Source organism: Podarcis filfolensis (genome assembly GCF_964270895.1).
Source record: "Podarcis filfolensis genome assembly, chromosome: 15".
Taxonomy (NCBI): domain Eukaryota; kingdom Metazoa; phylum Chordata; class Lepidosauria; order Squamata; family Lacertidae; genus Podarcis; species Podarcis filfolensis.
The window spans coordinates 8,722,576-8,747,431 of record NC_139618.1 but is presented as its reverse complement, the minus strand read 5'-3'; the positions used below and the strand labels follow the sequence as shown (position 1 = coordinate 8,747,431).

General features: G+C 48.3%; 1 protein-coding gene across 16 annotated transcripts in view; it reads right to left on the bottom strand.

Moving 5' to 3' along the window:
• The window catches only part of SGSM2 (small G protein signaling modulator 2), an 81,086-nt gene that overhangs the window by 30,270 nt on the left and 25,960 nt on the right, over window positions 1–24,856 (bottom strand). For 6 of the 16 annotated variants that reach the window (XM_083587483.1, XM_083587495.1, XM_083587486.1 and 3 more), the window contains exons 3-7: window positions 8,576–8,738; window positions 6,127–6,291; window positions 3,929–3,996; window positions 2,889–3,034; window positions 1,172–1,306 (exon numbers count right to left, since the gene is read on the bottom strand). In XM_083587483.1, the coding sequence (XP_083443609.1) occupies window positions 1,172–1,306; window positions 2,889–3,034; window positions 3,929–3,996; window positions 6,127–6,291; window positions 8,576–8,738 (677 nt within the window). Of the gene's footprint in view, window positions 1–1,171; window positions 1,307–2,888; window positions 3,035–3,928; window positions 3,997–6,126; window positions 6,292–7,125; window positions 7,198–8,575; window positions 8,739–24,856 lie in introns of all 16 variants that reach the window. The other 10 variants (XM_083587492.1, XM_083587480.1, XM_083587489.1 and 7 more) reach the window with 4 other exon arrangements.

The window sequence follows — 24,856 nt, the reverse complement described above, 5'->3', positions numbered from 1 at the left end:
AGGAGACATGTGATATCAAAGCTGGGGTCTCCTTGACCCAGGTACCTAGATGTAAATGAAGCCAACATTCTGGTCTTCCCTTCATTGACTTGCATGAATTGGTGACTCATCGCAATGCTTCCAACCTTCTCTGTCCTGTTTGTGACTCATGTCTTTAAATGAATTCCCTTGTCAGTGTCCACTTCATATCTTTTAATTCTGACGTGAAGCGGCACATGTCCCCAGCTGGCTTGTGATGATGCACTTAACAGCCAAGATTCTGGAGAGATCGTGATATTGGCAAACGAGGTGAATTAATATATACCCCTCGCCAGACTCTTTTCTCTCCTTCAGTACATTGTTGGGATTATCAAGGCGACAGGCTAAAAGTGACTTAAACTTGGGTTCATGTGCACTGCACATTTAAAGCAGTATCATACCACTCTGGACACTCATGGCCTGCCCCTAGAGAATCCTGGGAACTGTAGTTTGTTGAGGGTGCTGAGAGTTGCAAGGAGGCTCCTATTCCACTCCCAGAGCTACAATTCCCAGAGATTCCCGTGGAGAGTTATTTGGGTGAAGGCCCAGCTGCTTAAAGGGGTATGATACTGCTTTAAATGTACAGCAGGGCTGGGTAACATCTGGTTTTCAGCATTGCGATATATCAGTAGCTAAATACGCGATATGCTGATACAGTGGAATCTTGGTTCTTGAATGGCTTAGTTGATGAACAAATTGGCTTCCAAACGCTGAAAACCCGGAAGTAAGTGTTCCAGTTTTCGAACGTTTGGCGGAAGCCAAACGTCCGACGCAGCTCCTGCAGCCAATCGGAAACTGCGCCTTGGTTTTAGAATGGTTTTGGGAGTCGAACGGACTTCCGGAATGGATTAAGTTCAAGAACCAAGGTTCCACTGTATATCACAGTATGGAATGTATCTCAGCTGCTTCTTTCTCTCCACCTTAGGGGAGGAAGAAGCAGCTGAGATACATCACCCTAGCCCTACTGAACAAGCCCCCATACCCCTCTAGCTCACGCAAGTCGGGGGGCAGGATCTGTATGGGGGCTTGCTGTATGGGGGCTGGGAACAGAAGCAGGATTCCTGGCACGGTTTCCTCTTTCTAACACCAATATGAAACGTCACCCCAGGCAGATGTGCTCCTCTGCCCCACGGCACACGATCCAAGCACTTACGGGCTGAACCAGGACGTTGTTCTTTCCATACAGCAAGTGCGTCCGGGAATTCTGGTGCAACGACTCGACGTAATCCCTAGCCGAGGCAGCAAAGCGATCCTCCGACATACTTCCGCTGGAGTGCCGTTTCCGTATCTGGGGGGGGGGGGACACGTAAGGATACCGTTGCGTTGGCTGCAATGGGCAACTGTGAATAACCTGCTTTGTTGAGATAGGCGGCCTCACATTAATTATATTTTCATTGTTAAGTTGTGGTTATTCCTTGGCCCAGAGTTTCCCAAGCTTGGGTCTCCTGTTGGTTTTTGGACTACAACTCCCATCATCCCTTGCTAGCAGGGATGATGGGAACTGTAGTCCAAAAACAGCTGAGGACCCAAGTTTGAGAAACTCTGCCCTAACCCAAATGGAGTTTTGAAGGGCACAATCTCCTCATATTGATCCACATTTGCTGCCACAACTTTTTTTGGGGGGGAGCACAGCAAGGAACGAGACTCAAGCAATCGCCTGATCCTGTCCCCGTGGTCATGCTGGTTCAATGGGCAATGGTGATACAAGAGAAGCGCCCTTTTCTGGGGTGGGGGAAAGCTTCGCCCCATATTAGATTTCCGAAAGAGGAACAGCGCCGCATTTCGCAGCAAGGCCGCCATCTGAATTCCTCAGAAGGAAATCCTACTGATTTTGATGGGCTTCACCGTCCAAGGAAGAGTATTCAGAAGTCCAGCTATATTTTAATGTTCAGTTTTATGCTTCTGGAAGAAGAAGAAGAAAAAGAAGAAGAAGAAGGAGAAGAATAGCATACCACCCATCTGATTTGGTTACACCAGCAACTCTGGGCTGCTTCCAACAAATATAAAAGCATAATAAAACATCGAACATTAAAAAATTTCCCTATACGTGCAAAAAGTGACTTTCCTTCAAGTAAGCCCAATACTTGCAGGGGGGGCTGTTGTGGGGGGAGAGAATCCCTTGTTGCATAGAAGCACAGCCTATGAATGAGGGCACTACAATCCCCCTGCAGGAATTGGACTGGACGGCCCCTTGGATCACTTTCAGTTCTATGAATATATATATACATTCCTGCACATTCCTCAGAGTCCCTTCCAGTTCTACAATTCAATGATTCTATAGTATTTCCAGTCTGAGGGGTGGGTGCCCCCTAAGGAGTCCCATCGGTGGAAGCCCTGCACAAGAACCTTTGCTTTTGCAATGGGCTTCCAACTCCCACCCCACCCCACTCTCCTCCCTCTGTGCCTCCCCTGCACCCCAAAATCAGCTCAAGAGGACTCAAGCAAAACCCCAGAACACTGCACAGGGGGAGGTTGTTCTGTCTGGCAAGCTGAAAAGCTCGCACGGAAAGCACGTTCAACATAGCACAAAGTTGAATGCTTCCATACTGCATTTCAAGCGCACCCTCCCCAGATAATTCTGAGAAACACCCCCCCCCCGGTACCCACAGAAATCCAATTCCCAGAGCCCTTAACAAACTACACTTCCAAGGATTCGTGGGGTAGAGCTGTGCTTCAATAGTGCCCTAAACATACAGTGGGCATGCAGCCTAAATGGGTTATAACCATGTTGGCCACACCCTTCCAGATATTCTGGACTTCAGCTCCCATCATCTGGCTGGGCCTGATGGAAGCTATAGCCCCAAAACATCTGAAATGGCCATGGGATGGAAAAGGCTGCGCTGCCACATCAGGGAGAAGAAAGGACCCACTCCTAACGCTGGCCGTTTGGACGGAGAGTCTTGCCGGCCATGGGCTCCGTGGATGCGATGCCGTTGGACCAGTTCGTCGGCCGAGGGGTCTGTCCAGAAGTGGTCGGCTGTTTTCAGCTTGGTGTATTCCAGGGCACAGGGTCCAACTGAGAACCAGAGAGAGAGAGAGAGAGAGAGAGAGAGAATGGAATTGGGAAACTCCTTTTGCCTTCTCAGGGGTGGAAGAAAGCCAGTAGCTTCTCCTCAGCTAAAGAGATCTAAGCCAGTGATGGGGGCTCCAGATGTTGTGGGCCATACAGATGTTACTGGGCCATACTGGCTTTGGCTGGTGGGATCTGGAGTACAAAGACGTCCGGAGGACCTCATCCCTGGTCTAAAGGAACAGGCAAATAAATTGTTTCCCAGGTTATCTCAAATTTGGGTACTGCTTGATTTCCACTGGCAGAAGAGCAACATCTTTACTTTTCGCTCAGGGAAACTCTTCAGGGTGGCAGGAGCTTCTCGGTGGTGGCCCTCAGATTACACAACTAATTGCCTGTGGATGTCTGCCAAATCCAGCATCTTGGCCCTTGGCAAAACAGGATTTAAATACCTATCAGCCTTTATATCAGGGACAGCTAATAGTGGTGCCCTTCAGCTGCTGTGGACTACAACTCCCAGCATCCCTAACCACTGGCCATGTTGCCTGGGGCTGATGGGAGTTGGAGTCCAACGATGTCTAGAGAGTCACAGGTTCCCCAGACCCAGCTCCATAGAACATATAACCCACTCCTCTTTTACCAGAAAAGGAAAATTGGGATTTTTAAATTGTTGATGCTGATGCCAAAAGCTCAGCTGTGCCTCAGATAGAGCCCATCGCTTCACGAAACCTCCTCTCCCTTCCTCTCCCCGAATCCTTGCTCCTTCCTTTGGTGCAATAGCATCACGTTTCTTGACTCACGTTCATCATCTGTGCAAACGCCTTTTTGGCGAACCACATGGGGACTGTCAAAACAGCGCTCTTCCAAAGCACACAGAAATAACATTTGAAAGATGCTCACCCAGCAGGCAAGCCAAGATGGGCCCACAGACCGGATCTGCCAGCAGAGCTTCTCTCTCGTAATATTTGCTGGAAGAGAGCAACCACACAAAACGACCGGCGATAAAATAACATTTACCTTTCAATGAAAAAAAGGAGCACGGGCGTTAATGAAGTTTGCCGTGCGGAGGAGAGAGAGGCTCTTCCGGTTATTATTATTTAAACACAGGCCACGTTTTGAAAGGAGCGAAGCCTGAAACTAAAAAAGCAGGGCTGGCTTTCTTACACAGGGGCCCCTGCCTTATATACCCTGGCAAAGCATTTGCTCCTTGAGCCTAGGGTTGCCTGCTCAGACTGGCAGCCGTTCTCCAGGCCAGAGTGGAGGCTGGTGCCTTACGGCAAATGGGAGGTCTGCCCTCATACTTCTTAGCTCAGCTGCTTAGAGCAGGCATAGGCAACCTCAGCCCTCTGGATGTTTTGGGACTACAATTCCCATCATCCCTGACCACTGGGCCTGTTAGCTAAGGATCATGGGAGTTGTAGTCCCAAAATATCTGGCGGGCCGAGGTTGCCTATGCCTGGCTTAGAGCGTGGGTGCTGATAATGCCAAGGCTGCAGGCTCTATCCCTGCATATTCTTGTATCGCAGGTGGTTGGACCTGACGATCCTCAGGGTCCCTTCCGTCTAAAAGGTAAAGTGACCCCTGACCATTAGGTCCAGTCGTGGCCAACTCTGGGGTTGCGGCGCTCATCTCGCTCTATGGGCTGAGGGAGCCGGCGTACAGCTTCCGGGTCATGCAGCCAGCATGACTAAGCCGCTTCTGGCGAACCAGAGCAGCGCACAGAAACGCCGTTTACCTTCCCGCCGGAGTGATACCTATTTATCTACTTGCACTTTGACGTACTTTCATACTGCTAGGTTGGCAGGAGCAGGGACCGAGCAATGGGAGCTCACCGGGCGCGGGGATTCGAACCGCCGACCTTCTGATCGGCAAGCCCTAGGCTCTGTGGTTTAACCCACAGCGCCACCCGTGTCCCCCCTTCCGTCTACAATTCTACATCCTTCTGATTCTATGGTGGGAATGGTGGCATTTCACCACTAGAGGGAACAGGAGTCCTCACTCTTTCCCCTAAGAGTGCTGATGTCATTCCCACCGCCCAGGAATATTTTCCTGGTTTTAAAAAAAAGAAGCTGTGGGCTGCCTTTGCAACTCGGTGGCCTGCCTTGGCTGCTGCCCATAAGGCAATTTTTTTACAAAAATGAAAGAGGCAGCATCAGCATTTGTTCGTACAGATTTGGGGGCACAGCACACAGGAGCCTCTCTTTAAGGCATATTGCTAACATGGAAAGGGAACTGGCGCAACGGAAGCCAGCTGCTCTGCGTCGACCGGTGAGAAGGAAAGCATCGTCTCTAGTTCCAGGTGTGCTGCTATTGATACTCAAAGATTATGCCCAATGCCAGAATAAAAGAAGTGTTTAAAAAAATCTAATCTAAAAAGAAACAGGAGCAAAGAGAAGAGAAGCAAGATGGGAAAAAGAAACAGAAGAAAGGAAAATAAAATAGATAGATGATAGATAGATAGATAGATAGATAGATGATAGATAGATAGATAGATGATAGATAGATAGATGATAGACAGATGATAGATAGATGATAGATAGATAGATAGATAGATAGATAGATAGATAGATAGATAGATAGATGATGGATAGATAGATAGATATAGATATATAGATATAGATATTACAGATGTATAGATAGATATAGATAGATAGATATAGATATATAACAGACAAATGATGGATAGATAGAGATAGATAGATACAGATTAGATAGATGAGAAAGAAAGAAAGAAAGAAAGAAAGAAAGAAAGAAAGAAAGAAAGAAAGAAGGACTCAGTCGAGTTGTGATTTTAATTTGTTTTAGCTGTTTTTAACATTGCTTTTTAAATTAATATGGTCCATTCTGGAGTCTTAGGGTAAAAGATGGGCAATAAATCAAAATTATTAGTAATGATGAGAGAGCCTCCATTCATTGCTCTGCCCACTAGTGGCACATGGCCTCTGGAACGTTGCCCAGAAAGGAATGCAGCCCTCAGGCTGAAAAAGGTCCCCCCCCCCCAGCCATTGATAGCTTTTTTATAACGATAGCATGCGCCACTCGTGGCTCTCTTCCCTTTCGGAAAACAAAACACAGCCAAGCTCCGGCACGTCCCTTACCTGCAGTTGTCCACCACGTACTGCACAATCTTGTCCAGCACCCTTTCGATCAGAGCGGTGCGAACCCAGATGTGCTTGACGGCTTGTGGGGTCAGGGCAGGGGCTTTGCTCGTGGTGGACGCCTGCCTCTTGAGGGATTCCTGGCCAGCCGGCTGACTTCTCCTGCTAAAGAGAAATAAAGAAAGCCCAAAAACTCTCAAAAAAGAGAGAGTTTAAAAGCTTCATCGCAAACACGGTTTAATTTGTCTGGAGAGGAACTGACAACTCTGTGCCCACCCCAAATGCAAGGCCTGCATTCCCTCGAGGGGTCACTTCTGGGGGAAGAGCACCTATAAATGGCTGGTAGCCACTGACAGCCTTGTCCCTGATTTCGTCTAATCACCTTCAGAAGTCCTCCAAGCTGGTGGCCATCCCCGCCTCCTGTGGCAGTGAGTTCCACAGTTTATGCGCTCCATAAACTTCCTTCTATCTGCCCTGAATTGCCCAACATTTGGCTCCATTGGACATCTCCCTGTTCTAGCATTAGGCAGGTGTTTGAACCACACTTGTGATGTTGTTATGTTCACCTTGTGCTCGTGCGTTGACTGGATCTACCATTTCCAAACCAGAAGGCCTAATTGGCCCGTTTTCAAAAGAGTGTCAAAGCAACAGCTGATAGGAGAACATGCTCGCAGTAAAACAAACCTTACTGACACTGGTAAACTACTTTAAACCGGAGAGGATGGATGTGGGGGCGGGGGGCAAGGAGGAGGAGAAAAATAATCCATCAGAAACATTTTTCCTCCCTCCTTCAATCTTCCGGACTATGGGGAAAGAAAATAAAAACCCTTATTTGTCTAGCTCAGTCTTTGGCAATATGGCGCATGCTCTGGACTACAACTCCCAGCAGTCCCTGGGAGCAGGGGCTGATGGGAGTTGTAGTCCTAAACATCCAGAAGGCACCAGATTGCTGTAGGCTGGACTACCCCACCTTATTCTCACTTGACATAAACTAGTAACCTGAGGAGAGAAAGAGGCGCTGGCTGATAGCTGAAACTCCTCACTATATTCTCCAGCTTTCTTAAAGGTGACCTGAAAAGGGAAAAAAGAAAGATGGATTCTTTTGAGGGTGGGTGTTTGTGTATGAGCGTGCACATGGGCACACTTGCACTTTTGGGGGTCATGCCTTTGGGGTCTGGGCTAACACAGACAAAACAGTCAGCACCTAGAACAGTGTGTTCCCAGGGAATTCTGGGTTAAACCGGAACAAGTCTCAGAGGAGACGGGGTGCGAGAGAGATCGGCTCCCCCCCCATAACACCTTGCCAATTTGAGTAGCCTCCTAGAGCATTCACAGAAACAAAGGATGGCTTGATTTTGACAGAAACGATAAATCTTGCTAAATAAACAATTGTTGTCCAAAATTGATGATACTGGAAAACTAATGGTACGGAATATAGCTATAATGGAGAAAATTATGCATAATTTGAGATTTTAGGAAGGACTAGAACACTTTTTAAAATGCTATGGCATTCTTTTATGCCCAACCGTCATTTTCAAGACAACCCTTGTCACCAGTTTAGCAATTCAGGAACTATACTTGATAATCTGATAATACAGATAGTCCTTACTTGGATTTTGTTATTTTAACCCCGTGTTAAAACCCGAGCGACTGTACTCATTTTGTGTGCCTATTTTATAGTTTTCTTTTTTCACCTTTTGATTTCTGTCTGCTGTTACGAGTTGTTCTCTCCATTTTATATACGTTATAAAATGTTTGTTTGTTTTTAAAATAAACACTCCCCCTCCCCTTTCAGCACTGATTTAATATCTGCTGCATAGCCATCGTAGAACCTTTTCACATCACCACACGGGCTATTTAAATATAAACTTGTTCAAAATGTGGCAGCACAGCTGAAGCAAATATTTAAACAGGGCAAGGAATAAAAGGACCCGAAAAACCTGTCTGAGATGACATCTTAAGAGTGCAAGTAAGGTCTCTCTTAGCCTTGCAATGCGTGCCTGGAGCCAGTCTGTTAAAATGTGCTTCTGCAAATTGGCATCAAGGCCGGGGGGGGCATGAGAGTGCTGGGGTCCTTGGCTGCTGCGCAAGGATACCGCCCCACAACATAGCTGTCAACCTTCCCTTTTTTTGCGGGAAATTCCCTTATTCCAGCGCTGCTTTCCTGGATTGTTAGATATCCCGTAAACTGTCCCCGGGACAAGTGAGGCTGCTGATCCCTTATTTTCGAGGCTGCTGGTCCCTTATTTTCAAATCTGAAAGTTGACAGCTATGCCCCCCGATGCCAGCCCTTTGCAGTGTGCAGAAATCAACACGCTCCAGTCTTTCAGCTGAAAACACTGCAGATCTAACTCCGGGACTGGGCTGGGGGACGGGCGGGCAAACTCTGCAAAACAAGGTTTCGTCACTGAGCTGCGGACTCCCTTCGGAGGCGGACCTTAACCCTCACCTGCCTTCTACCTGCTGCAGCAGCTCCTGGGCTTTCCTGCACACGTCGCTGGCAACGTCGTACGTCTTGCCGACCTTGGTGAAGAGGGCAGCGATCTTGTCGGTCCGCAGGAAGCCGGCTGCCCGTCTCTTGAGCATGTGCAGAAGGCAAGCTTCCACCACCCCTGGGAGGAGAGAAGAAGGCAAGAGTGTCAAGGAGCAAACCCCACTCCGCTGCAGAGTTCTGTGGTCTCAGAGCAAACACAGGCTCCTGTTTAACAATAGGAGCAAAAGGACGGTGTAGTTCTGGTGTGGGTGTCCCCGGAAGCTCAGGGTGGATGGACTCAGTGGTCCATCAACCATAGCCAGGTATAAAATAAGAGCCTGGATGGCAAAGACTACAAGGCTACAAGATGGAGCTTCAGGGGGAGGAGCCAATTGCTTAACTGCATCCCATCCTAAGCTATGACCTGGGATGAGCTGGGCATACAAATGAAGAACTACCTCTGACTACCATCAGGCTCCTGTCGCAAAACACAATGACAGTGGCTGTGGTTCAGTGTTAGAAACTCAGATGTATAAGCTAGGTGCCAAATAGCTCCTTAAAGGTAAAGGGACCCCTGACCATTAGGTCCAGACGTGGCCGACTCTGGGGTTGCGGTGCTCATCTCGCTTTATTGACTGAGGGAGCTGGCGTACAGCTTCCAGGTCATGTGGCCAGCATGACTAAGCCGCTTCTGGCAAACCAGAGCAGCGCACGGAAATGCCGTTTACCTTCCCACCAGAGCAGTACCTATTTATCTACTTGCACTGCATGCTTTTGAACTGCTAGGTTGGCAGGAGAAGGACTGAGCAACAGGAGCTCACCCCGTTGTGGGGATTCGAACCGCCGACCTTCTGATCGACAAGTCCTAGGCTCTGTGGTTTAACCCACAGACCAAGGTTAAAGTTGCCAAAACAGAATGTCTAGCTGCCATTTGGGGGCAAGACGGCTCTCAAGTCTTATTTTTTCAAATGATGGACTGACTGTGATTGATTCTCAGTTAAACATCCGGCTAGTTCAAGTGGCGACCTAGCGCTAGGTTAAGAACTTTGACAACTTAAAAGAAGAAAAGTCACTTGATCCAGAGACATTGGCCTATTCTGACCTCTTTTTCTTAATGGTGATTGCTGCTGCTCAGGCTGCACAGAAAAAGCATTCTGGGTCCAGAAATTCATTCCCATTGTGCAGACAAAAAAGAACAGACAGAATTCTAAGGGAGAGGGTATTAGTGTGTGAAAACAGTCCAGATTTAAGGATTCCCCAGGCACACACCTCCAGATGGTGGAGATGTCAGGCTGGGACATCCTGGCACCCAGGCATCTTCACGTGGTCAATAGCCAGGTGCAAAATGCGCCAGGCGCCTGGCTCATTTCAAACACTGCTGTTGCTTGCAAGCAAGGAAGAGCTCTTCATTCTGGCTAAGAGCAGGACAGGCTCAGCAAGGTCCAGAAGTCAAGATTCCAAGGCACACGATCAACGGAAGAGGTTCACAACCAAAGAGAAGACGTCCCAATAGTGGCCACACCCCTCCCGCCAAGCTTTTAAAGATGAGGCCTCATGAGCAGGACTCTCTTGCCCAACTGGCCTGCAGTGTGCCCACATGTATGGCCCACCTGGGCAGGTGCATGAGCTGATCCCACCTATGAAGGCAGCGCCTGGTTCTCAGTGACAAGACAGATCCCTGCCCCTTCTATTTCCTCCTTCCCCCCCCCCCATCTGAAGCTGCCAGGCCAGACTAACGGGGCAGAAGGCACCCATGGCAAAAAGAGATCAGGGATTCAAACGAGTCTGTTTGTGGCCCACGTAAATTTCCAGTGTGCCCATTCCAAAGAATAAAAGGTAAAGGTAAAGGACCATTAGGTCCAGTCATGACCGACTCTGGGGTTGCGGCACTCATCTCGCTTTACTGCCCGAGGGAGCCGGCATACAGCTTCCAGGTCCTGTGGCCAGCATAACTAAGCCGCTTCTGGTGAACCAGAGCAGTGCACAGAAACGCCGTTTACCTTCCCGCTGGAGTGGTACCTATTTATCTACTTGCTCTTTGATGTGCTTTTGAACTGCTAGGTTGGCAGGAGAAGGGACTGAGCAATGGGAACTCACCCCATCGCGGGGATTCGAACTGCCGATTTTCTGATCGGCAAGTTCTAGGCTCTGTGGTTTAACCCACAGAGATACCCCCTCCCTATTTCCTCGTGGGTCTGCCCAAAATCCCTTCCTGGAGCAACAAACATAAAGGGCTCCCGTGGCAGACCAGGCAATACAGATTGAGATTCCTGAAGCGAGGGAGGTCAGGACCCCAGCACTGCTTTTGATCACCCAGAAGCAAGAAGCGTTTAACAACTCTGAGGCGCCGATAAAGAAGTCCGAAATGTGCTTGCAAAATTACTGGAGGCTGAATTTAGCTCTTCCCCCCAATCCCCACCTGCACTTCACGATGAGTTCTCCTGCCTCTTCAGAAGATGCCCACGTATTGAATTCTGTAGTTACCAAGTGGACTGAGCCGCATCGCAATCTTGGCGCTTAACACCTACGGAATGTTTCATCCATGATCAACCCCAGTTGATTGGTGATTAAATTCGGAAAGGGAAGAAAGAGGCAGGGAGCACGGACGTCTCAGAGACAGCATCCTCTGCCCCCCTCCCCGGTCGCTCCAATGCACAGGCTCCTCCAACCCCCACAGCCCTCCCAAAGAAAATGATAGCATAAAGCGGATTGCCTCTTTTCCAGATTGATCTGACCACAAGTGCTTGCCTTTGCCTGTGTCAATTACTGGGAGCAACCTCTGGGGAAAGAAACTCGCATTTTGCAGCCTTGAAGGAAAAAAAAAAGGAGGAGGAGGGTGGGGGAGAAAAGCATTATCCATTAGGAAGATAAGCTTCATTTTGCTTTTTTTTAAAGGAAAAAAGGCTGAACATCTCAGACCCAAACTCGGAACATTCGTAGCACAGCAGTGGAAAAATACCAAGCCTTTGCATTCACACCCAGGCATGGCTGGAGATAAATCACACACTTCCTTGAAACATGTAAGGGGAGTGAGGGAGAGGAAACTCTGCGTCTTTTTTGAGGGGGGGAAAATCTTTCTGCGACTTACAGGGCTCCATCGATAAGCACCAAAGGCTCTGAGAAAATGAAGCATGACTCCACAGGCTCTGTTTTCATTCTGCGTTTGTGAAAAATTATGCTCATGGTTGTATTGGGGTTGGTTATAACACCACTTTCCCTCCTGTTTGCACTTAAAAAGGTTTTGCACCCTGCGTCGTGTCTAATTGGAACGTGCCCTGCAGCTTCCAGCTGAAATCCGGTAACTTTTCATACCGCAAAACATTGCGGAGTTTTGTGTTCTGTCCCACTTTTGTTGCGGACTCTCCTTCCTTTGGAGGTTTTTAAGTAGAGGCTGGATGGCCATCTGTTATGGGTGCTTTAAGCTGAGATTCCCTGCGCTGCGGCGGGTTGGACTAGATGACCCTCGGGTTCCCTTCCAACAATTCTATGATTCTAGGAAGAGCGCCCCTCCAGGTGGCAATAATGGGGAAGACTCACAGGACAAGCGGAATGACGTGCGGACAGGGCAGTATAAATCCAGTAGAGATCCACCACTAAGCAACCATTATAGCATCAATGACATGTTACTGAATACACATGCCCCCCCAAAAAAGTCTAGAGACGTCCTTACACCAGTGGGGAGAACTTCCTGCTTTTCTTACCCTGCCAGTCTCAGCTCCCCAGTCTTAACCATATGGAGCTAACTGGGTTAGATGGGAGGAGGGTCTTTTCGGTGGTGACCTCCACCCACCCACCCCAAATCATGGAATGCTTCCCCAAGTGAGGCCCTCCTGGTGCCAACATTACTGTCCAAATTTACTCCCAGAGATTCAGGCTGCATACACACAACAGCTTTAAAGCATGTGGCATCCCTGGACACCTTCTGGCACTATGGTATGCCTGGGGCAGCACTGAAACATACGATCTGGCCATTCCCTAGAGTGGCACCTTTCTAGATGAAAGTCACCACCTTGGAAAATCCCTAAAGCGGTCAGATACTCATGTGTCAGAAGCCGGAATCATGCATAGGTCAGCAATAAAACACTGAGTGAAGTTAACTCTTCAGAAAACAGCGTGGGCCTAGTGATCACAGCAACTCTTCTCAGCAGGGAACTGTCCCAATGAGGCAGTCACGAGGACTGAAAATCCCCGCCTTCCCACTGCTCTCTAAGGCTCCTCCTACCCAGTTCCTTCCCAAGCAATCTGAGGCTCCGTTGTCTTGTCTCTCTTTGCTCTGCCCTCTTCATACCTCTGCAGGGTCTGGGAGACCAGAGGGAAAGGGAGCTGGTCACAACAGCAGCAGGAGAGCTCCTGGCTCCTGTTGCAGCCTGCCTCATCTCTGCCTCTTGACCTCACCCTCTCCGCTTCTGCCTCTGATTCTGGACTGCTCTCTGACATAGCCTCTTCCTGCTCATGAAAGCAAGAGACTCTTAATCTCAGGGTTGTGGGTTCAAGCAAAAAGTTACCTGCATTGCAGAAGGGCGGAATAGATGACCCTCATGGTCCCTCCCAACTCTTAAATTCTATGATCCTAAACCCTGTCACCTCTCCTACTGCTGATACTTCCTCCTCGCAGTCTGCTCCCTCTTCTCCCTCGGACCACTGATCGTCATCTCGCCACCAATCCCCTGGCTCTGAGCCTTCTTCCCTTTGGGGTCCCCCAGCTTGTGTCACTCACCACTTCTCTGCCTCTAGCCAGTCCATGATGCCATGCTATATACACAGTAACATCCCAATGATCTGGGCCTTGACGAAGGGGCAAAGTTAAGTGGACTCTACATTGGTGGCCAAAAGGCTAGTATTGCAATACTGGAAGGAACATAAATCTTGCTGCAACTCTTATCCATTCTTGCAGCCCTTTAGTGGCTGCCAAAAGAGAACAAACACTCGGAACATTTGTGTTCTGGGCTTGGAATTGTTTGCAAGATCTGGCCCACAGGCTCTGCTGGAGCCAATTCCCTCCCACTTTTTCTTCTTTTCCTCTCTCCCTCATTTATGACATCGGGTGAGGGGCAGGCAAATATTCAGCTAAGCCAAAGGAGGTTTGCAGTCACCTGATCAGCTGGTTGTCAGGGGCCTGTACGGTGCTTTGGAAGCCCGGACAATACGTCATTCTCCCATGTTGGGAAAACGAGACGTCTGACATCATGGCAATTGCTTCAGGAACTGTGTTTTCGGTGGGTTCACTTTTCCAGGTGCACTAAATCAAAACTCTCCCCTGTCCGAACTGCTGACCCGTCTTACGTCGCCGTAAGCTCTCAACCGAGCCCGCCCCTGTCTGAGCATCCTTAAAACACCTTCATTTGCTGCCAGGGAACAGCCAATCTGCATGCATGTTAATTCCATTTCAGGGACACACACACACACATACCCTGCCTGGAGATGGCTTCTGTGTCTGCGAGGCAGGCTCCAGATTGCAGCCAGTGCCTGTGTGGGCGGGAGAGACAGGACATATGGCTTTTTCACCTTCCGGGCTTCCCACACACAGCCTAGGCACGATTGCTGTCTTTGGCTTCCATCATGAGCTGGGGGCACAGAAGACTATCAGCTCCAACAAAATTAAAAGTGGGGAGAAAGCAGGACAGGCAGATTGTCCGCTCAGTAAATTAGAACTGTTGAAAGGGCTGGATCCACGGAGGGAGGTCTCTGGGACCCTACAGAGGACCTGCTCACTCAGCATCCATCCTGATTTGCTTCAGGGTGTTTGCACATCTTCCCGTTGGTCGTTCATTCACCCCACACTTCTCTGTGCCTTTCACTGTCACTTTCCAAACTGCAAAACATCTGTTTTGTTGGGTGAGTGTTTTCAAGGCACGTCTGCTGCACTGTAGCCCTTTAATCTCCTTTGAAATAACCAACCTTAAGCTCCAGTATGGGCTTGGATCCCTCCCAGAAAGCACCTGATAGTCTGGAGGCACACGCTGTCACCAACGCAAAGCAGGGTCCAATCCCTGGCATCTCCAAGTAGGGTTGGGAGAGACCTGGAGCCCTGGAGACAGGAGAGTGCTGAGCAGGTTGGAATTCACTCTCAATTAGCAAAAACAGGATCTGCACAGGAGCACAGCAACTCATCTCCGGCAGGTCTTGCCCCCTTGAAATAGTTGCTGAGACTGAAGGTCCCCCACCTCCCCACAGCTGCCTAAGTCCCCTCCTCTCCAGGGTTTCCTCCAAGCAATCTGAGACTGCGCCTTCATGAAGCTAACTTCTCCTCTGCCCTCTTCATGCCTCTCCTGGTTCTGGGAGACCAGGAGAGTGAGGTGCTTCTCACAGCGGGTGGGGGAGACACCCATGCCTGTTCACCAGCTGGACTCATCTCTTTGGGCCTCCCTCTTCTTCTGCCTCTGAGTCTGGACTGCTCTCTGCCCCAGCCTCTTCCTGCTCACTAAACCCTGTTGCCTCTCCTGTTTCTGTCACCTCCTCCTCCTCCCAGGCTTCTCCCTCTGACCGCTGAACATCATCCTGCCACCAATCCCCTGGCTCTGTGCCTTCATCCCATAGGACATTCCCCACCGCCTGCCTCCCACCATTTCTCTGCATCCAACCAGTCTGTGACACTTGGAGAACTCTGGAGGTAAAAACAACAACAACAGTTGAGGATGGGCTATGTCCTTCTTGTTCACTCACTGGCCAATACTCCTTGTTCACTGTCCATGCCTTTCTGCAGAAGACTCCATTTTTCTGACACCTCCATCCTGTTCTGGTCATAAGCATAGCTGTCAACCATCCCTTATTTAGCGGGAAACTCCCTTATTCAGGCGCCATGTCCCGCTGCTGTCCCTTAAATTTCCCGGGTTTCATACTCGCCCGGCTCGGGAGGGAAGCAGCGGCTCAGGGTCCTCCGCCGCAAGAGAGAGCGCGCGCTGGTGCCGCCGTCCTGGCGCAAGGACTTCCATCGGCCCTTCCCACCCCCCGAGAGAGGGGGAGAGGGAGAGAGACTCTCGCCCACGCCGCCCGTGAGCCCGGAAGCAGCAGCGGTGGTGGTAGTTGAGGAGGCGGCCTCAGCCGCCGCCACACTGCACCCGCCTCATGCCGGATTGACAGCATCTGTCAATCCTACCAATGTATGTAACTCTTTACAATAGCAAAATCCCTTATTTTGGCTGCTGATCCCTTATTTTTGAGGCTGCTGGTCCCTTATTTTCAAATCTGTAAGTTGACAGCTATGGTCATAAGGCTCTTGGTGGCTGCCAGCCCATGGCTACGATCTCCATCCATTGTTGGTGGCACTAATGTTTCTGAATATCACTTGCTGGGATTTGCAGGGAGACAGAGTGCTGTTGTCCTGATGCTCTGCTTGTGGGCTTCCCACTGAAGCATCTGGTTGGCCACTGTAAGAATGCTGGACCCGATGGGCCACTGGTCTGCCCTGGCAGGGCTCTGCTCTTAAGGAAAAGCTGTTTAACACTGGAGAGCAATCCTGGATCCTCAGTCGGCTGACTTGATTAAGGGGCAAGAAAGGGAAGGGTGTCTGGGAGTATATTACATCCCTGGTCTCAACAGGACCATCCTGCTATCCCAGCCTAACTAATGCCGAACATTAAGGAAAGCGAGCGGCCGTGGAATCAGCCTAGAGTCAGCACAACACCCGTGGAGATGGGAGAGGGAACTAATGAAATCGTACGTCAGCTGCGAAGCTGCCCGTCGGCTGAGATAGCACCACATGCATCAAAACAGAAAAGTGAAGCAAAGTAATAAAAACCTAGACTCAGTCAGGAGGGTTCTTCCTCTATAATTTAACTCCAGGTGACAATTATGCAGCAAAGAAGACTTAATTGGACTTTTCCTGCCGCAATCGTGCTTGCTTCTCCCTTATTGCTTCAGGAAATCATTTCAACTACGACAGCCCAGAGCTGGCCTACGGCATGCTTCTGTTTCCTTGCAAGAATATTTCTGAAAAGCATGTCATCGCCCCCTTCCCAGAGCCCTGAATCCAGGAGTTCCTAGATCTTGACTCTCTGAACAGAGCTTCCCCTGCCTTTGGCACCTTCCATCCTGAGATAATAGCTCAGCATGTTCCAACTGGGAGACACCACATTTTAGGGGTGCGCACTGTCCGCAATATTTTATCCAGACTTTATTTTATCCAGACTATATTTTATTCAGCACTTCGGCAAACACCCCGCCTTCATCTGAGGAGCATCACAGGCTCTCCTATCCAGATCTGAGTCCGTCACCCCAAAAGCTCCCACATTTGTTATTGGCAAATAATAGTATTTTTTTAATGGCTACAGCTTTTTTCCTCTTTTGGCAGAAGTAGATGAAAATTGCAGGAATGCTAGCCCCCCTAAGTGGATAATGTCTGCCAAACTACAGGCAAATAAATCTGGGGTCTTTTGTGCTGGAAACATTTAAAGTTGATTTGGGGTCAAGAAGAACTATCAATCAAATACCTTTATTGGCATAGGGACAATACAGAAATATATGGGTCAAAGCATAAATTTTTTTAAAACGTGTTTTAAAAAAGCATTTTCACAGGGTTTTTTTAATATGTGTCTAGATTCCACCCTGGTGAAGATTGCACTTTTTCTCTGACCAGCCATATGTCCCTATCAAGCAAAGGACTTCAGCCTGGTATTTGGGATACATCCAAATCCAATACACTGATCCTATACACCCCTCAGAGAAGACTGTGATTAAGTGGTTTACAAATTGCTGGAATAAATAAAAATAAAACTACATTGCGCTGTCCCCAGTTTTGAAATGTTCCTTCCTTCAGGAGGACAGAGATGGCCACACATTTGTCAGGAGTTCCCTGTTCATATTCTCTATTTCCCCCTCACTTTTGGTGGTTTCTGGATGGACCAATTTTGGAGCCTCAAGTCTGTTTCGTTTTATGGTGCTGATTTATAGCTTTATAGTACTGTCTTGTTTATTTGCTTTATAGCACTGCTGCTTATATTCCACTGCACTCTTCATTGCATTCTCTGATTTGCAATGATGTGACTTATTTATTTTCATGTAAAACTGCACTGGGGTCTCTTGTGACAAAAAAAAAAAAAAAAGCAGCATACAGGAACATTAAATAAATAAAATTATTTACACAGAACTAGGAAGACGTAGAGCCCCACCCCACCCCATTATTCTGTTCTGCAGAGGAGCTTATTTGGGAGGAATTTTCCTCCTCATCACAAATACAAAGGTAAGATAACGGGACTTCTGGCTTGTCCGGCTGTCTTCCAGATTTGCAAAATGCTTATCTTAAGAAAGGGATGCCCACCCCTGCTAAGTTTTCCACCACATTCAAGAAGCTGCCATTTCCAAACCCTCTTGGTTTGTTGTTGTTTAGTCGTTTAGTCGTGTCTGACTCTTCGTGACCCCCTGGACCAGAGCACGCCAGGCACTCCTGTCTTCCACTGCCTCCCGCAGTCTGGTCAAACTCATGCTGGTAGCTTCGAGAACACTGTCCAACCATCTCGTCCTCTGTCGTCCCCTTCTCCTTGTGCCCTCCATCTTTCCCAACATCACGGTCTTTTCCAGGGAGTCTTCTCTTCTCATGAGGTGGCCAAAGTATTGGAGCCTCAGCTTCAGGATCTGTCCTTCCAGTGAGCACTCAGGGCTGATTTCCTTCAGAATGGAGAGGTTTGATCTTCTTGCAGTCCATGGGACTCTCAAGAGTCTCCTCCAGCACCATAATTCAAAAGCATCAATTCTTCAGTGATCAGCCTTCTTGATGGTCCAGCTCTTACTTCCATACATCACTACTGGGAAAACCATGGCTTTAACTATACGGACCTTTGTTGGCAAGGTGATGTCTCTGCTTTTTAAGATGCTGTCTAGATTTGCCATCGCCTTTCTCCCAAGGAGCAGGCGTCTTTTAATTTCGTGACTGCTGTCACCATCTGCAGTGATCATGGAGCCCAAGAAAGTAAAATCTCTCACTGCCCCATTTCTTCCCCTTCTATTTGCCAGGAGGTGATGGGACCAGTGGCTATTCTTGGTACTTTCGCTTAAAAAGGGGAAACCAGCAGAAATGGTTTTTTTTCTACAAGGGTGGTGACTCGGGTGTATGGACAATTCTGTTATGTTCTGAGCCACTCCTGCCAATGTTTGCTCCCAGAGAGAAAACTAGAGAGTAGCACTGCTCGTTATTTTCAGGAATGCTTTGTGATTCTCTCCTCCCCGCCCGATTTGTTGCTCTTTTCCTGCAATGTTTTAAAGGCCATTGTTTGACTTCTCGGACCATAGCTGGACCTCAGAACCCTGGGGATAGCGTGGGGGAGAGTAATGCAAACACAGAGGTCTCCAGCTTCAGAAATCAGGCAGCCAGAGGCTCCTAATTGCATTTGTAAGACAGAAAGGGGAAAAAATCTAATTATCTCCCCAGCACAATTTCTCTCTGCCTTCAGTAGAAGATTCACAAAAGCAGACTCGGCAGACATCAGATCAGCAGACATGACAACCTTAATCTTCACAGTTAACTCTTATGTAACTGCATCATATATATATCTTCCTATATATATAGAAATGTAAGGCTGTCGTCGCGCTGCCCCCATTGGAGGATTTGTAGTACCACATCACAATCCAGGATTTGCATCAAGATAAACCCAAGGGGCCACTAAAACGGAACTTAGTAGTTCTGCATGGGGTGGGAAGGGGAAGCTCTGGGGGTCAATAGCGAGATTGCAGGGGGTTGGTAAGCAGAATGAGCAGGGGCACAGCTGTGTGTGTGTATGTGTGTGTGTCTGTGTGTTTCTACAGGTAATCTTTTTAGGTTTGCCAGGAACAGAATTCTCAGCCACCAAAACAGGAATGTTTTTAGATTCTTCCTAAAAATTAATTATGAGGATTGCCCAGTCTAGCTTGTTAGAGAACTACATTGCAATGGCCTTTGTCTACAAAACAAGAAATATCTGATAAATTAAATGCTGTACTATTACATTAAATATAATAATTAACAACAGACCCAGTGTGGTACAGTGATTAGAGTGCCATACTAGGACCTGAGAGACCAGGGTTCAAATCCCCCCTAAGCCATGATGCTTAGGCCAGTCACTGCCTCTCAGCATAACCTACCTCACAGGGTAATTGTGGGGAATTAAATGGGGGAGAACCATGTATGCCACCTTAAGTCATGGCCATCTGTCATGGATGCTTTAGTTCAGATTCCTGCATTGCAGGGGGTGGGGGTTCGACTAGATGACCCTCAGGGTCCCTTCCAACTCTACAAATCCATGATTCCTTATAATTTCTTAGAGAAACAGGTGGGGTGTAAATGCAATAAATGAAATCAAAATAACAGCCTCTGTCTTTTCATTTCAATACCCCATGTTTGCCAGCGTAAGTCCTGTCCCCAGCTTTAAGCAGGCTGCTTTCCCTCTAGGCTGCCGCCTCCACTTCCCTCCCTCCAATCTGTAAAACGGGTACAATAAATACAGAGCCACTTTTGCAGAGCTGCTGTAAACAAATTACCAAGATAATGCGTGCTGAAGTGCTTTGAAGGCCCTGGAAAACACCGGATAAATCCTTGCATGAAGAACAATGCTTTATTGCCGTAACATAAATAAATAAAATTGTGCTTACCTGGGCCCCTGCTGGCTAGAGAAAGGAGGTACAAACCATTCAGGCAGCACAACATCCCAGAACCCTCCTAACACAGGGAGTTGGTTAGGTGATACTAGTGTGCCAATCCGGTGTTACCGCCTGATATAAAAGCTTGGAGACCTGGAATTTGCTGGCCCCCCCCCCAGTTCTGAGGAGCATGCAATGGAGTGAAGCAATGGCAGATCCCTCCTGCAGTATCACCAGACGATCAGCCTTTCGCTTATCAGTTCAAAGTATCAGCATGCAGAAGCAGGCCACACCAGGCATGTCACTGCCCCTTTCATAAATACTTTTCTCTGCAATTTTGCTACAGGCAAAACTGCGAATGCATTTGGCAGGGTCTCCTAACCAGAATATATTGCCTTCGCATACTTCTACGATGAGCTAAACATGAAAACATGAAAACAATAGCCAGAGACTACACCACAGGAAAATATTAGGTTTGGGGATATTATATACTCTCTCTCTCTCTCTCTCTCTATATATATAAATAAATTGAGCGATCAGTGAACTTTTAAGGATATATACCCTGTGACTTGGACTTCAAAGATCTCCTAAACCAGGGGTCAGCAACCTTTTTCAGCCATGGGCTGGTCCACCATCCCCGAGAGCATGTGGTGGGCTGGACTATATTTTTGGGGGGGAAATGAACAAATTCCTATGCCCCACAAATAACCCAGAGATGCATTTTAAATAAAAGGACATATTCTCCTCATGTAAAAACACGCTGATTCCTGGACCATCCGCGGGCTGGATTGAGAAGGCGATTGGGCCGTATCTGGTCCACGGACCTTAGGTTGCCTACCCCTGTCATAAACCTTGATGGAGTGATCAGCGCCGTAGAGCAAGTGCAGCTGAATCTTTAATGCTACATTCACCATCCTAGCCTTCTTCCTAGCTCCTTGTGTATTTTTTACAATGATACACCTGTACACAAGTTCCCTGTGCATCTCTTGATCCTAAAACTATTCCTTAGTGGGGACGGGTTACCAGAGGTGAAAACAAACCATGCAAAACACACACACACACACAAACTCCCAGTCATGTAGCAAGGGAAGCCAGCTGGTTGCTCTTAAACACACAAACCCCGCCAGATTCGGAAACTGAGTTGAAACGAGGAAAGGCCTGTCATGGACTGGCTGGATGCAGAAAAGTGGGGGGGGGCATCAGCTGGGGAACCCCCAAGAGAACCCCCAGGGGAAGAAGGCTCAGAGCCAGGGAATTGGTGGTGGGGTGAAGATAGGTGGTCAGAGGGAGAAGAGGGAGCAGACTGGGTGGAGCAGGTGTTAAAAGCTGAAGAGGTAAAAAGGGCCCTCTGGAACAATACGCACAATGAAACAGCTATCCTTCAAATTTTACTCTTTTCTGAATTTTGTGGCGCAGGTCTGCAAGCAACCTATGTTCATGAAAATACATGTTATTTGGGGAAAGTGTGCATGGAAATGAAGATATTTTTGAAAAAAACATACAAAAATACCTACTATTAGGGAAACTGGCTTGCAAAAATGTGTACATTAGTCAAAAATGGATATAAAAATGCCTCTGCTAGGAGAAATTTGCACTAAAATGCTGGTGAACTTTCAGGATTTATTTACCGTATTTTTCGCTCTATAAGACGCACGAGACCATAAAATGCACCTAGTTTTTGGAGGAGGAAAACAAGAAAAAAATATTCTGAATCTCAGAAGCCAGAACAGCAAGAGGGATCGCTGCGCAGCGAAAGCAGCAATCCCTCTTGCTGTTCTGGCTTCTGGGATAGCTGCGCAGCCTGCATTCGCTCCATAAGACGCACACACATTTCCCCTTACTTTTTAGGAGGGAAAAAGTGAGTCTTATAGAGCAAAAAATACGGTATTTTTTAATAACAGATTCCTGCAAAATGTGAACAATGACAAATTCAGAGAACCAAAGTTGACAGATCCTATGCCCCACAAATAACCCAGAGAATTTTGAGAATTACACCTGCCCCTTTTCACATATTGGGTCTTCTTGGAACACAAGCTCCACTAAAAAAAATTCACCCCCACCCCCCCATGAAAAAGGGAAGCTCGTTTAATACCAGAGTGGAGGAGGCGGGTCAGAGAGATGATTGCACTAATTGTCTCATTACCATTAGCGCCACGATCCTATTAGTCAGCTCAGAAAAAAACGGTTTGTTGATACACAAAGAACAATTAACCAATAATCTGCTCCTTGGCAGAAGAACACAACAGAGGGAAACAACCACGTCCTCAGGTGGCGAGAGGTATTTTAAAACATCAGGAGCACCAACAGCCGCTACTATGGCAACAAAATTGCAGGGGGAGGGGAAAGGATTTCCAGATGTGCTCTGCGGGACCTGGCAAAATGTGGTGCATTCAAAGCGACAGGCCGCCACCCCAGGACAAACAGAGCCCCCCCCCAATCCAGCACAATGTGCATAGCACCCCAGGGTGGGGGTCAAGCTTTCTTGCAAACCAAGGCAGAAAACCTTGCAAGCAACTCTCCCAATCCTTGCTGATGAGAGAGAGAGAGAGAATACTAATAAATTGAGGAGGTAAAAAATTGCTGGCCTTTCGTGACGCCTCAAACTAGCTGCCAAGGGGAGCTGCTTCAGACAACCAATTGATGGCTTTTGAGCAGATGTTTGGCCCAGAAATCCATTTCCCTGAAACCAGAACCCCTGGGTCAACAGCTGAGGCATTGGCTGATGGGGAGCAGGTGGGGTTCGATCCTGCACTGCCTGTGCAGGCCAGTTCCCCGGGGACTGGTGTAGGCAGCCCATTCTGCAGGAGTTAACCCTCACTCATCGGCTGGTAAGTGGCGCAGGAGTTAAATCTTGCTCTGTCTGGCAAGGTTCCATGCAAACCCCTTCCTCTCAGCTTCCACCTCCTAGCAAAGTTTCCCTTGTAGAAGTCCGCAGGGAAGAGGATGGGGGTGAGAATGGAAACAAGCCTACACAGCTTATTTTTTTAAAAAAGTTCTCTCTCCTTCTCATAGGCACACTGGGAAAGAATTCCTTCCCTTTCCCTCGCAATACATTTCCCTCTGGATTTTGTGTTTTTTTTTAATCGCCAAAGCCAATTCTGGAGATAAGCCTTCTCAACAGAATGTGGGCTTTTCAATTTGTCCACGGTTGTCTTCTGCGTTTGAAAATTACATTCAGTTTAATTGCCGGTAATAGGCTTTTGCTTTCAGGCAGGGAGAGAGAGAGAGAAATGCGTGTACGGTTTAGAAAGGCTGATATCCACTTTGTGAAAAGGGGAATTTGAAAGGCAGAGGCTGCCAGAGACCTGGGTGTCAGCCGCGCAGAGCAATTACGGCGGCAGTTCAGAGCCCCCTCTGCCGCCTACAGATATGTCACAAACCACGCTGAACTGACAAAACAGGGCCTATGCAAATATATTTAACACTGGAGACGTAAATGCCCCCTTTTTAACTCCCTGCGGCAAAGCAGACGTGGGAAACCTCTGGCCTCCTCAGATGCTAATGAACTACAGTTCCCATTATCCCTGGCCATCAGCTGTACTAGTGGAGAATGGAAACAATTCCCTTCAGCTCCAGTGAGAATGGCAGCATAACATTGAGGTTGATGGGAACATAGCCACTAGGAAGGGTTGGTGTAGATCAGAGGTGGGGAGCCTGTGGCCCCCCAGATATTGTAGGCCTTCAACACTCCTGGTCATGGGTCATGCTAGCTGGAGCTGATGGGAGCCATGGTCCAAAACATCTGGAGAGAACTAGGTTGAAGAAGATGGGTCATACACCAAGGGTGTGGAACCTGCACCTCTCCAGAACTTGATGGCCACTAATTCCCATCAGTCCCAGCCATCATGACCAATGACCAGGTGTCATGGACTGGCCAGATGCAGAGGAGTGGTGGGAGGCTGGGGAACCCCCAGGGGAAGAAGACTCAGAGCCCGGGGAGTGGTGGTGGGATGACAATCAATGGTCAGAGAAGGCAAGAGTTTAATGAGCAGGAAGTCTATGGCAGAGAGAAGTCACGAATCAGAAGCAGGGACAGAAGCCAGAGAGAAGGGAGGCCAAGAGGCAGAGATGAGTCAGGCTGGTGAAGAGGCCAGGGTGTGTCCCTCTCCTGCTGGTCTCCCAGAACCAGAATAGGCGTGAAGAGGGAGGAGCAAAGACAGACATGATGTGGTCTCAGATTGCTGAGGAAGGGCCTGGGAGAGGAAGAGGCTTAGGCAACTGGGGAAAGGCAGTGACCTTCTGTCCCCACAACTGCCTCACAGAGGCAAGATCAACCGGGTTGAGTTGCTGTGCTCACTAGGCATGACCTCCTGAGCAGATCTTGTTTGAAGGGTTAACTTCACTTATGCCATGTGATTTATTGTTGACCTGCTCCTCACATCAGGGATGGTGGGATTCAGAGGCCCACAATATCTGGAGGGCCACAGGTTCCCTACCTCTGATCTACACCAACCTTCCCTATGGCATGAGTTTTCAAGCAACGCCTTTTCTGAGCATATCAGCGAGCCGTTTCCAGACTGGAGATGGTTGCTGGGACATCCACAGCTTACGTCTGCCACTACAGAGAAGGTCCTGTGCAGCTTCTCCACAACCCACACGGAAACACAGAGGTCGTACGCAGTTTCCTGGTCCCTGCTGGTAATAAGCAACATGCTGCCATTATATTGTACCATCAATGGCTATTAATAGCACTTAATGGACTGTGCGATT